The 12,640-nt window shown below is 38.5% G+C and overlaps 1 protein-coding gene across 3 annotated transcripts in view; it reads right to left on the minus strand.

The window, feature by feature from the left end:
- LOC120523931 (cGMP-dependent 3',5'-cyclic phosphodiesterase) overlaps positions 1-12,640 on the minus strand; it is a 798,989-nt gene that overhangs the window by 298,261 nt on the left and 488,088 nt on the right. Inside the window, exon 1 of one of the 3 annotated variants that reach the window (XM_039745645.1) lies at positions 100-138. The exons of the other annotated variants lie outside the window; for them this stretch is intronic. Within the exon in view, the coding sequence (XP_039601579.1) occupies positions 100-123 (24 nt within the window). The 5' untranslated portion in view covers positions 124-138. Of the gene's footprint in view, positions 1-99; positions 139-12,640 lie in introns of those variants that run through there. 3 annotated transcript variants of the gene reach the window in all.

Here is a 12,640-nt window from a genome sequence, read left to right on the forward strand (position 1 = left end):
GATTATGAAGGCCATTGTCACAGTCTTACTGGTTGTCCAAGGTTCTGGATTCTAACAAAGAAAGAAAAAACTTTGCTGGTGGTAGTCAGTTTGTGTTACCTGCACGGACAGAAGCTTTTGCATGTCTTTCTCTTTATAATAACCCTTGCTATTACAGTATATTTTGATTTCAATTTCATCCTGTTCCTGGTCTTTTCTGATTATTCTTCATCTACCTAGGAAGAACAAATTCTCCATGAAAACATGATATTAAACGTTTTTCTCAACCATCTCTATAAACAATGCAGGTTAAGTAACAGTAAAATGAATCCTTAAAAAGATTCAGTCTTGGAGGAACACTTGTCTAAAGTATAAACATTCAGAAATAAGCAAGAGACCAGTAAGGTAACATAACCAATGGACAAACTACTTTAATTATGTAATAGTGACCAGAGAAGTGCAGTGTGGACAGATGGCCACCTGTAGAAGTAGCAGTCTTAATTGTGACCATGGAATAATATTAATAACTAGACATTAAGCTTGTTAAAATAACGGGCGCTAGAACAGTAGTGCATAAAACTTTGTATGAACAGTCTATATTAAATGGCAAGGGACCTTGTATGCAGCTGTAATATGTGTCACTGTATTGTGTGCCTTAATTTTCTCTCTCAGTAATACTGGTTTGTATTTCCGTAAAATGTCTGTAATTTTGTCTGACAGTAATACAGTGGAACCTCGGTTCACAACCATAATCCGTTCCAGACCTTATGAACTGTATGTAAATATATATTTTTTTAAGTTTTTAAGCACAAATATAGTTAACTATACCATAGAAAGCACAGCGTAATAGTGAACTAAATGTAAAAACATTGACTAACACTAAGAAAACCTTGAACAACAGAGAAAACTAACACTGCAAGAATTTGAGCTATAGCAACTTTTTTTAATGAGTTTTAAGCACAGGGAAAAAAAATGAACATTTGAAAAATCTGGAATTTAATAAACAACCAAGAAAAGTAACATTGCAGCAATATGTGTGTGTGTGACTCGTGTGTGTGTGCGCGCGCGTGTGTGTGTCTCGCGTGCGCCTGTGTGTGTGTGTGACTCGTGTGTGTATGTGTGACGCGCGCGCGCCTGTGTGTGTGACGTGTGTGTGTGTCTGTCTGTCTCTCTCTGCACAGGGAATGCACAGGAAGATACTGAACATGTGCTGTGTGGCCCTGCGCATGCGCACTTCTCCAGAAGACACACACACGGACTGTGCGCGCCTGTGTGTGTGTGTGCGTGCGTGACTCGCGTGTGTGTGCTGTGCGTGACTCGTGCGCGCCTGTGTGTGTGTGTGTGTGCGCGCGCGTGTGTGTGTGTGACTCGCGTGCGCCTGTGTGTGTGTGTGACTCGTGTGTGTATGTGTGACGCGCGCGCGCCTGTGTGTGTGACTCGTGTGTGTGTGTCTGTCTGTCTCTCTCTGCACAGGGAATGCACAGGAAGATACTGAACATGTGCTGTGTGGCCCTGCGCATGCGCACTTCTCCAGAAGACACACACACGGACTGTGCGCGCCTGTGTGTGCGTGCGTGACTCGCGTGTGTGTGCTGTGCGTGACTCGTGCGCGCCTGTGTGTGTGTGTGTGTGCGCGTGTGTGTGTGTGACTCGCGTGCGCCTGTGTGTGTGTGTGACGTGTGTGTGTGACTCGTGTGTGTGTGTGTGCGTGACTCGTGCGCACCTGTGTGTGTGTGTGTGTCTGTCTCTCTCTCTCTGTACAGGGAATGCACAGGAAGAGACTGAACACGTGCTGTGTGGCACGCACTTCACCAGAAGATACACAAACACGGACACTGGACGCACACAAGGGTTTTATTAAAGAGGATGATGATAACAATAACAACAATTCCTCACATCTATACAGCACATTCCTCACTGCCCAAAGCATTTTGCATAAAGATTGGGGAGCAACTTCAGCCTCCAACAGCCTCCACCTGGATGATGTGACAGTGGCCATTTTGTGCCGGTACAGTCACCACACATTACGATTAGGTTGTTAAGGGGTGTGAGAGACAGCCAATTAGAAAAGGGGATGATTAGCAAGGCAAAATGACTAGGCCATAGAGAGCTATTCAGCCTGGACATTAGGATACACCAGATGAAAGATACCCAGGGATCTCAGATCACAGAGAGACAGGAAGTCGGTTTTATGTCTCATTCCACCCTGCCTGCACTCTCTTTTTCACTTCTCTTCCACAATCCCCTTTACTCTGTACTGTTGATCCCAAGTATTTAAACTCATCCACCTTCACCAACTCTACTCTCCTCATCCTCACCATTCCACTGACCTCCCTCTCATTTACACACATGTATTGTCTTCTTCCTACTGACCTTCATTCCTGTTCTCTCTAAAGCATATCTGCACCTCTCCAAGGAACATAAATAAATATAAATCCTCAACAGAACATAAATGACAATAAACAAATAAATAACATTATAAAACAAAATAAAAACAAAATACATTAGAATTGATTATTAGCTGGCCCTAAACCCAAATGCTATTAACTAAAAAATTAGGAATTAAGAAAGAAAAAAGATACTAAACACTAAACAACTTTTTTGGAAGGCAAAAATAAAAGATAAACTTCAAATGTAAACTCTAAAAAGGATTGAATATCAAAAGGCAGAAACATTGATGCACAAATTTTATAGAATATTTTCTAACATTTTAAAGATTAAAACCATAAAATTGAATGGCTGAATATACAGTAAAAATGAATAATGAAGAAAATGAATAAGGAAAAAGGACATTTTCTCACACATTCACACCTTGCTAACATGACCTACTGTGCACTCAAGACGTGTGTGGTGAACATCTCAATCTCTTTCTCTCTGCAATGTGACTAATCTCATGGTCACCAATATGCTTTTTGAATGATGTCACTTAAGTGCACTTCCTGTAATTTACTGTAGTTTTATCAAAAAGAACGACTTTACATCTGCTTAGAAAGGAGAGATCACACTGTTCAATTAAATGGGATTATAATAATTTGCCAAGGACAAAGATAATTTTCTTTTCAAAAGGCCAAAACATAAGACTAAGTAAGGCATATCAAGTTGTGTGCTCTTCATTTGTACTATTCTGCATGACTCCATTCATTAACAACATTTTCAAATCTATGGTATACACAACTCCCTTTGGTGACAATAACACTGCAAGTCAAGTGAAAAAAAGATATGCCCAGTTCTAAAACAATGTTGCTTCCATGTCTAGTATGGTACAGTCTCCTTGATGATGCAGGGAGATGACGTAGTGATGAGATGAAGATCAGTCTCCAAATGCTAGCATACAGAAAGGGTCACATGTGCAGTGCCAGTCTGGATGTAAGATTTACACTTGTCTAAGATAGGCCAACTTCAAGGGTGAAGAAACTGTACCATATAAAAAATAAGTTGAGCCAACTGTCACGTATGGTCTGACCTGCTCTCTCCAGTACTGTGTGCAAGGAGATATTTTTAATAGCAGGATTTCAACAGTTTACTTTATCATCTGTAACATTATTCCTTTTCCTGACAATCATTAATTAAAAAAGAAAACACAGCACTGATGTAAGGTGAATAGAGATGTTCTTCGTTAACTTTAAATACCATATAATTTTCAATGGTCTCCCTAGGGGGGCGGGTCCTCTTATTTTTTAGGTCTGCGTTCTTTGAGACATAAAGCATGATCAAGGATTAGACAGGAGGACAAGCTGACAAGAATCAATAAATGTCTCAAAATAAACTGGTGGATGTGGCAGTCATAAAGATATAAAAGTTAAATGGAGAGCAAGAATGATGTCACTTTTTCACAGAAAATTAACCCAAAACCAGGAGCATTTAACATTGCAGTTATCAATTACAATCATAGTTTGTACTTTCTGGCCAAAGATTTATATTAATTCCAGTTTTTGTAAGCCACCATAAATAAACCGTCTGCTACATAAAAATACAAACAAACAATCAACAGTCCTGCGGTGGGCTGGCGCCCTGCCCAGGGTTTGTTTCCTGTCTTGCGCCCTGTGTTGGCTAAGATTGGCTCCAGCAGACACCTGTGACCCTGTAGTTACGATATAGTGGGTTGGATAATGGATGTATGGATGGACAATCAAACCAAAAAAATCAGCATTATGCAAGATAACGCTGTGGCTGCTGAATTACCCAGTGTGCCACTTGTACTATTCAACACTCAGTTATTGTATATTTATGGAGGACCATTCACAGTTTGACTTCTGAAGCACTGACATGCAGTCTAATGGAATGACAAAATAATAAATGCTGAAGGATTAAGAAGACAGCATTACAATAAGAATACATTCTTTAAAGGCAGATTTTATAATTTATTGACATTTTTTTTAAAAAAGCTTATATAACAACTGCAAAAGACGACATTTATTCGACCTTCACTTTGCACACACGTGGGAATGCAGAGCTAAACATATGGCTGAACAGCATGGCAAAACTAAGTTAAGTATTATTCTAGCAGGCATATTTTAACATGAGTTACTAATCAATGTGTTTAGCGGTCATACCACTGCAGAACTTGGCGAGGCAGAGAACAAAAGAACTTAAAGCACCGAGTGTGCACATCGCCGTCTTGTGCTCGTATGTACAGAGGGCTTAGAGAAGCCAGCTGGCTGCTGGAAAAAAACAATTTTTTGTTGAAGTTTTGGCTGCCAGATGTCCTAAACTTTGACCAGCCTTGCAAGTAGTCATTTTGCTGCTTTACATTTCCTGGGTTATTTAAAAAATGTAACCATGTTTCAATGGGTATAAACAAAGATTAATTGTCCCATGAACACACAACACTTGATGCCATATATATATATATATATATATATATATATATATACTGTATATATATGTATATATTATTTCTAATTTCTTCCTCATTTTTGTAAGAGTATTAACATATTTATGCTTTTAATAAATCAATATTCAGCAAACAAATCTATTACAATAAATGTAGTAATTTTAACTCAATGTCACCTTTCTCAGGTTTAGCTCCTGCTGTTTACTTCTAGACCTCCAAATAGGAATGAATTGGTTTGAAAAAGGACAAACGGATGGATGGATTCCATATCTACAGGGAAGTTCCAATTTTTTTAAATTCCAAAAGGAAGAGTTTACAAACAAGTAACAGCTTTGGTCCCTTCTTTCACATGCATTTGGTCACCTTTGGCCATCCATCCTCCTGCCAATATCATTTGACAGGACTTGCAGGAGAAACACACAAGAGGCTTTTTTAGTGCTGTAGTAGTGTGTGAAAGCACAGAGTCATGTTTAATGCTTTGTTTAAGTTGAGTTTTTACTTGCGCTACGTGTCAATCTGAGTTTATGTGTATTATTATTATTATTTGTATTAATTTTTAACTATTATGTGCTGTATATTTATGTAATTTCTGTTAAGGTGGTTTACGATTTAACATTTATATACTGTCTGTTTAAATATGCTTCCATTCCAGGTGTTTTGTGGACGGAGCCAGAGGACTCAGGGCCACTCAGACGTTACATTTCAGGGTCCTCATTCTGTCTTTATGTGGATGTCAGAGGGAAAGACACAGCTAGCAGTGCATTGAGTTTGTGAGGGAGTTTAAGATTAAGAGTATTGTTTTCCATTGGACATTTCTGAGTGTTCTGCTTTGTGGACTTATGTATCTGTTTTGTGTATTGGGAAGTTTCTGCTTTGAATTGTTTTTTAGGCAATATATTCTTTTTAAAAATAAACACTCTCAATGATAAAAATTCTGCCCTTGAATTGTCTCTTTAAAATGGTATTTTCATGTTGTTCCCTCTAGTAAGGCATTTTTGATATTTCTAAAAGCATTAAGGTATCTCTTGAACTCTAAAGACATGTTTCCTAGTGTTTGGCGTGGCCAGGCTGAAGCCTACAGGTTGTGTGTGGTGCAAGCTGGAATAAGGTGAACCTTTGGACAGGTCAGAGAAGGTACTCCCCTGCATTTTGTGGCACTTTTGGGCAGAAAACATCACAAAGCAAAACAAGTACCAAAATACAGAAAAATATTACTTCTTCAGAAAAGAAAGCAAAGCAAGGCCACTATACAGGAGAGCAAACCATAAATCTGCACTGTCAGTGAAATGGCATGAACAGTTTTAGCGATAAACCAAGAGATGTTTGATCGAAAAGTGTCAAAACCAGAAGAACTATAACTAAGCCAGAGCAAGAGGCACATTTGAGTCAAAAGATGAAGCAAGAGCTCAGTACCAAAATACAAAAACAACATAGAATTTAGCACAATGTTTTATTAAGGTTTTGAATCTGCAGATCAGAGAAGGAAGTATACCTACAGTTGACCCTTTAACCCATCGCACCAAGTACCAATGGCTTAGACCTCTGAGGCTGCAAACAATAAACAGGCAATGTGGTCCAAGCAATGGGTCAGAAACATCTGTAGTGATCATATGTACTGTAAATGGTGGCCTAAATGGACAAAAAAATTACTTAGCTCCTTAACTATTCAGAGATTTGAAAAATAAATGCCAGGCATGAATTTCTGTGAAGGGTTGTGACACACACAAATGGCACAAGGTAAGTTGGAGTCAGCAGACTGGTCCTTTATGGTCACAAGATGCCTGGGTCAGGTATAATAGTAGAAGAGTGTAAGAGCTTTCTAAGTTAAGCAAAGGTCAACAGAAGCTCAAAAGATTTATTGCCTTACTTTATGAAGAACAATCAATGCTGTTTATAATTTTCAGGATATTTATTTGTGACCGGGAATATTTGCTAAGGCAGCATTTATGAAGAATATCCTATTCCTATAACTGTTAAAAGCATATTATATATATGCATATTTTATTTTTGGTCTTGAAGGTAGATATAAATTCTCCAGAGTGGTTTAGATTGCTAGTTTGATCTTGAATTTGGCGTCAGCTGTCACAGATAACTTTTTCATCTCTTAAGTCACATTTCAGGAACATATTCTGAATGGGGTGCCAGTCCATCACTGGGCACACTCACACGTATTTGTATATGAACGAGTCGCCAGTTAGCTTAAGAAGGATGTCTTTGTAACATGGAAAGAAAACCAGAGAAAAACCAACACAGTCAAGTGAAGAACGTGAAATGTGGCTTAGACAGTGATGGGATTGTGATCTGAAGCCAGGACACTGGAGCTGTGTGGCAACTGTACAAAGCACTCTTCCACCATACTTCCTATAATAATTAATTTATACCCTACAATTAATGCCCTTTTATTTATGTTTAAAAACTCCTTTGTTGGACTATAAAGTCAGTGAAATCTGCCATTTTAACCCAATCCTATATGGAATTCTGTGCATCTTATTTTAATTTGACTATCCAATCCCTAGGCATCAATGTACCAATGGTGTCCCTCTGAGTCCGTGTTAATCCCCAGTAATGTCTCAATGCTTTAAGTAAGGAAATTAATTAAGCTGAGGTGCTGTATCTTAATGAAGTGGGAGAATTTATATATTAGAAGCCAGCTGTGTTGTGGGATGCGCCTGCCCTGAGCTTATGTAGATGTCAAATCATTTTGAGTCATAACTTTTAATTGATAGGAAAAGAAATGAAAGAAGATAGATAAGGCAATAAATCTCCAGCAGTGACAGACAGTGCAGCCAGACATGTAGGCTGAAGAGGTCTAAAATGTCATGGAGACAAGAACATCTGTTTTCCTAAAAGTGAAACATGAAATTAAAAAAAAGCACCCTTTCTGTGCCAGAAAACACCCCATTATAGGTTGGAACAGCATAGAAACCTTAAATATTTTGATATCAAATTTAAATAAAAAATAGGCAGAAGATTTACAGCACATGAATGCTTCTACAACTTCAAGGAGGTGTCTGGATGGCAAGAGATATCCAGGGAGAAGGGAGTCACTAAGGTAGCAGTGAGTGGGGTGAAGTCCCATAATCAGACAAAAGTAAGAAAGAGAGACCCACACTGGCAGATGGGTCCGGATGGTAACAACTTCTAGATATATTGCATACCCCAGAACGATATTAGGCAGGAGAATCAAAATGAAAGAGTGAAGGAAGCCCCCTGTAAGGAGGTATGTAATGCTCCAAAAGGACAGGGGCATGCAACTTAAATGCTACCTGAGAACCTTGAGACTCTCCTTAAATTAAGGGTAAGGTAAAGACACTAGACGTGACAACACTGATCCTGGCCGGGAGTGAGCCTAGAAAGACCATGAAGTGCATCTTAAAGGGTCAAATGTTCAGTTACTGAGGCCAATGTCTGAGAAAGATGTACCTTCATATGAGTAGATGGGGGGAAAAGAGATGGGATGTAATGTGAGCGCAATCCCATCTGACAGGTAGGGGTTTAAAACCCACTAAGGTAGGTAGGTGTAGGTGGAAGCAGGTTTTTGTATTTCACTGTTTATTTGTACTTTAATTTACTTTATGTGTGATTTCAAATCCTGGTAGATATTTTTGTACTCGAAAGTCAAAATTTTTGTCTACTTTTTTACCTCCTCTGTGCTGTTCTGCATGAAAAAGAATACATTAAGGGCCCAGTCCTACTACTACAGCATGTATAATTCTGCTTCTTTATTTTCCAGTTAACAGCCTTAAGCTGTCAGACATCATGGAACACTACGTTAAAGAGTAAGTATTACTTTAATCAGAAGACAAAATGTTCTTTAACATTTATGGTTTCCACTAAGGCCAAATGAAAGATTAGATTGTTCGAGGAAACCATCCTTGAAGTATTAGAAGCTATAAAGAAACATAAAATGCCAATATCCTGTAAATATAACAGTATGTGTGTATATACTATATACATACATGCTCACTGGGCAGATTATTAGGAACACCTGCTTATCCATGCCTTTATCTCATTAGCCAATCAAGTGGCAGCAGTGCAGTGCATAAAGTCATCTTGACAGAGGTCAGGAGCTCGATTTAATTTAACACCAGAATGGGGAAAAAAATGGAACCTCAGTGATTTCAACTGTGGCATAATTGTTGGTGCCAGATAGGCTGGTTTGAGTATATCTGTAACTACTGATCTCCTGAGATTTTCTCACTCAACAGTTTTTAGGATTTTGTTGAATGGTGTAAAAAACTAAAAACATCAATTGGACAGAAACACCTTGTTGATGAGTGAAATCAGAGGAGAATGGCCAGTCTAGTTCAAGCTGATGGAAAGGCTTCTGTAACTTAGAAAAACACTCCGTGCAACTGCGGGGAATAGAATGCACAATACTTTTGAGTATTAAGGATTACATGCTACGATAGAAACCCATGTCGGGGTTCACACCTGTCAGCCAGGAACAGAAAGCTGAGGCTGAACTGGGCACAAGCCCACCAAAACTACAAAAAACTTTGCCTGGTCTGATTTTTACTGAGACACATAGATGGTAGGGTCAGACTTTGGTGCCAACAACATGAATCCATGCATCCATCCTATCTTGAGCCTACAGTCCAAGCTGGTAATTGGGGTGTCATTGTGTAGGGGGTGTTTTCTTGACACACCTTGGGCTCATTAACACCAATCAATCATTGCTTGAATACTAGCCTGTCTTAGTATCGCTACTAATCATGGATATCCCTTCATGGCCACAATTTACCTATCTTCTAAAGGCTACTTCTAGCATGATAATGCACCATGTCAGAAAGCAATAGTCATCTCAAAATGGTGAGCTCAGAGGTTTTCCCAGTCACCAGATCTGAATGTAGTAGAACACCCTTGGGATGCCGTAGAACAAGAGATTTGCAGCATGAATGTGCAGCTAACAAATATGCAGAAACTGCGTGATGCAATGATCTCACCAAAAGAAATGTTTCCAACATTCCGTAGAATCCATCCATTTCCATTATAGTCTGCATATTGGAAAAAAGCGAAGATTTCTGAAAAGCAAAGTCACAGTCTCCTGCACTTTGATGCACAAACAATAGTTTGACTAATTAAAAAGGAACTTTGTTACACCTTTTATTAGCTCACTCTTTTATCTAAAGCAAGGTACAAATGACATTCTAAGTGTCACACAGTCAGTCAATGCTGGGGGTAAAGGCGGCACAGTTGTGATTTACAGTTCCATGTGTTACCCACTAAGGCACCACACAGGAATTAGTTAATCACTAGATGATTTGTTGTGACAGAAATGTTTAAATGCTATGGCTTGGACAGGGGGCTGCTTGAGATGTTTTAATATAGTAACTTATCTAATGGGCACTAACGCTATTCAGCATATTGATAAATTACAACTTAATTTTTTGCTTGTGTTTGCTATACTAAAAGTATAATTATTTCTGCCCTTTTTTTAGATCTGCTTATAACAATACAGAACTGGGAGAGCCAATCCCAACTGCATTAGGTACAAGAGAGAAATCAACACTATTACATCAGAAGACCACACTCACTCACACTAGGCAAATGTAGACATGTCTGATGTATAAGGAAGCTGGAATACCTTCAGAAAACCCATCTGATCATATGCATCACTTGGTTATGTTGTATGTGGCTGAATATTTTATATGGCCACAATCTTAAATTAACTTTGCAAAAACAGTATATACTAGAGACATTTAGACTTCTGTATATGAACAAATGTTATGTTTAAAGTGCAAATGGCCACCATACTATTGTATTCTCAGTCACATATTTCAATTGATATGTCACATGTGGTTGTGATGTGAGATTTTGCATATAACTTGATAAATATTTTGTATGTCTTTATTTGTAATTTAGGCAAAGCAATGTTATTTAGTGTTACTTTAGTGAGAAGCATTCAGGTTCCCCCCACCCCTTTACAAATGGGTCTCTTTGAATTTTACGACAGAGATGGAGGAGATGTGTCTTAAAACCAGTTTGGCGAGTATTTCTCTGCTAAAGTCTTCAACCCCCGCAAGGAAGCCAGGTTGCCTTAACATATGGTCTTGGGGGGTGGCAGGTGTTAAGATGTTCTATTCCCCCATTGGTCTGAGGTATGGCTGTTTGGAATTGGTTTGTCTCAGAGGCCTTTAAGTACCATAATGTCCTATTGGCTCTAGGGGTTGGACAGAGAATCTCTAAATCTGCTTGCTCAACCACATTCTCTCTCTTACTAACATCTGAAAGAAGCATCTCTTACTAACCTCTGATGATGAAGACAACACAATGAAGAGCACAGCTCAGCAGCTATATTGACCAGGCTTGTGACCTGTTCTGAAGAAAGCTGAGCACCAATGATGCCTTAACTAGAAACATTAAGTAACAAACAAGTCTGTGTGCCACCTGAAACTACACATCACCATTTAATCAGGTTGCATGGTTCCAATATTCAAATGTACTTTACATTTTGTTATTATTTATTAATACTATCAATAATACATTGTTTAAATTGTAACATAACTCCTGCTTGTCTTTTTACTACAACTGATTGCCTGAGATTATAGCTATAGATGGGAAGGTGGGGATAAGTTATATACCATAATACCTTATAAACAGTGGTAAGTCTGTGGGATTAGGCATTCTGACAGAGGCTACATCTTAATAATACAAAGGGGAAAGTAGAGCAATTTGTTACTCTACCAAGATAAAACAGATGTCATACCAGTAACATAACAGTTACGACTATCAGCATATAAAGTTTGGCAAAAAATATTTTCTTACAACAGTATTCATGCTTCATTAAGCAATATTAACAGATCATTGTTGCCGAGTTTAAATCTTAGCCTGGTCATTGTTAATGTGAAGTATTATTTCACGTTTATGTGGGGTTTCCTTCTGGCACTCACCTTTCCTCTCACATTTCAAAGACGTAACTCTTTTTGCTAACTACAAATGAGACTTAACTGAGCATGCGTGGGAGTGTCAGTAAATGTCTCCTACAATGGCTTGGCATCCATCCATGGTTGGTTCCTGTGTTGTGCCCAAGGCTACTAGCACAGGCTCTAGCCACTGTCACCCTAAATTCAAATAAGGAAAATTCAGAAGATGGGATGGATGAATAGATGGATAGGTGATTGTTTTTAGTACTCAATTTTAATATTGGAATGTTTTGGCTCATACACTGGTGCTCATTAAGGTATCACCGACAATCAGAGCAAAAAACCTCTCAACACAGTACTACATTTAACAGCTAAAAATTTAACTATTCACAGATTTAAAATAAGGGTCCAGTTTGTCAAGATTCATATGCCACCGACTCATGGGCCAGCAGTGCTAACAATAAGTGGTGCAAAAAAATCGGAGTGCAACTCAAGTTGCTACCACTAAGGACTATCCACTGGGTCCTTCTGTTTTAGTGTAGAAGCAAGACTTGTGTCTTCTTCAGGTTTAAAAGTACATGTTAGTCTTTTACATTTCAGCACTGATATAATGGTAAAAGCTGAATTCATTACAAGCTAATTATGAATGTTTCCAGCTGATAAACATTTTGTCTGTTTGCTATTTAGATCTGAACGTCTGCCTACAATGGTGGTAATTGAAACTTGGCTTACATCCAGGTATAATAAAGCTAGTACACTACCCAGCGTGGACTAACAGTTTGATAATTATTATCCTAGCTGGTTATTTATATAAACTTCTAAATTTATTTACAGACCAATTAGCTGTGTTTAATAGCTGAAACACATTTCGAAAGTGCAGCAACAATTAAACCATCTTAAAACTTTTGCTAGTCTATTATTATTGCACATTACTCTTTCACGGTGCAAAGGCACGCTTAGC

Source organism: Polypterus senegalus, chromosome 2 (assembly GCF_016835505.1).
Source record: "Polypterus senegalus isolate Bchr_013 chromosome 2, ASM1683550v1, whole genome shotgun sequence".
NCBI lineage: Eukaryota > Metazoa > Chordata > Cladistia > Polypteriformes > Polypteridae > Polypterus > Polypterus senegalus.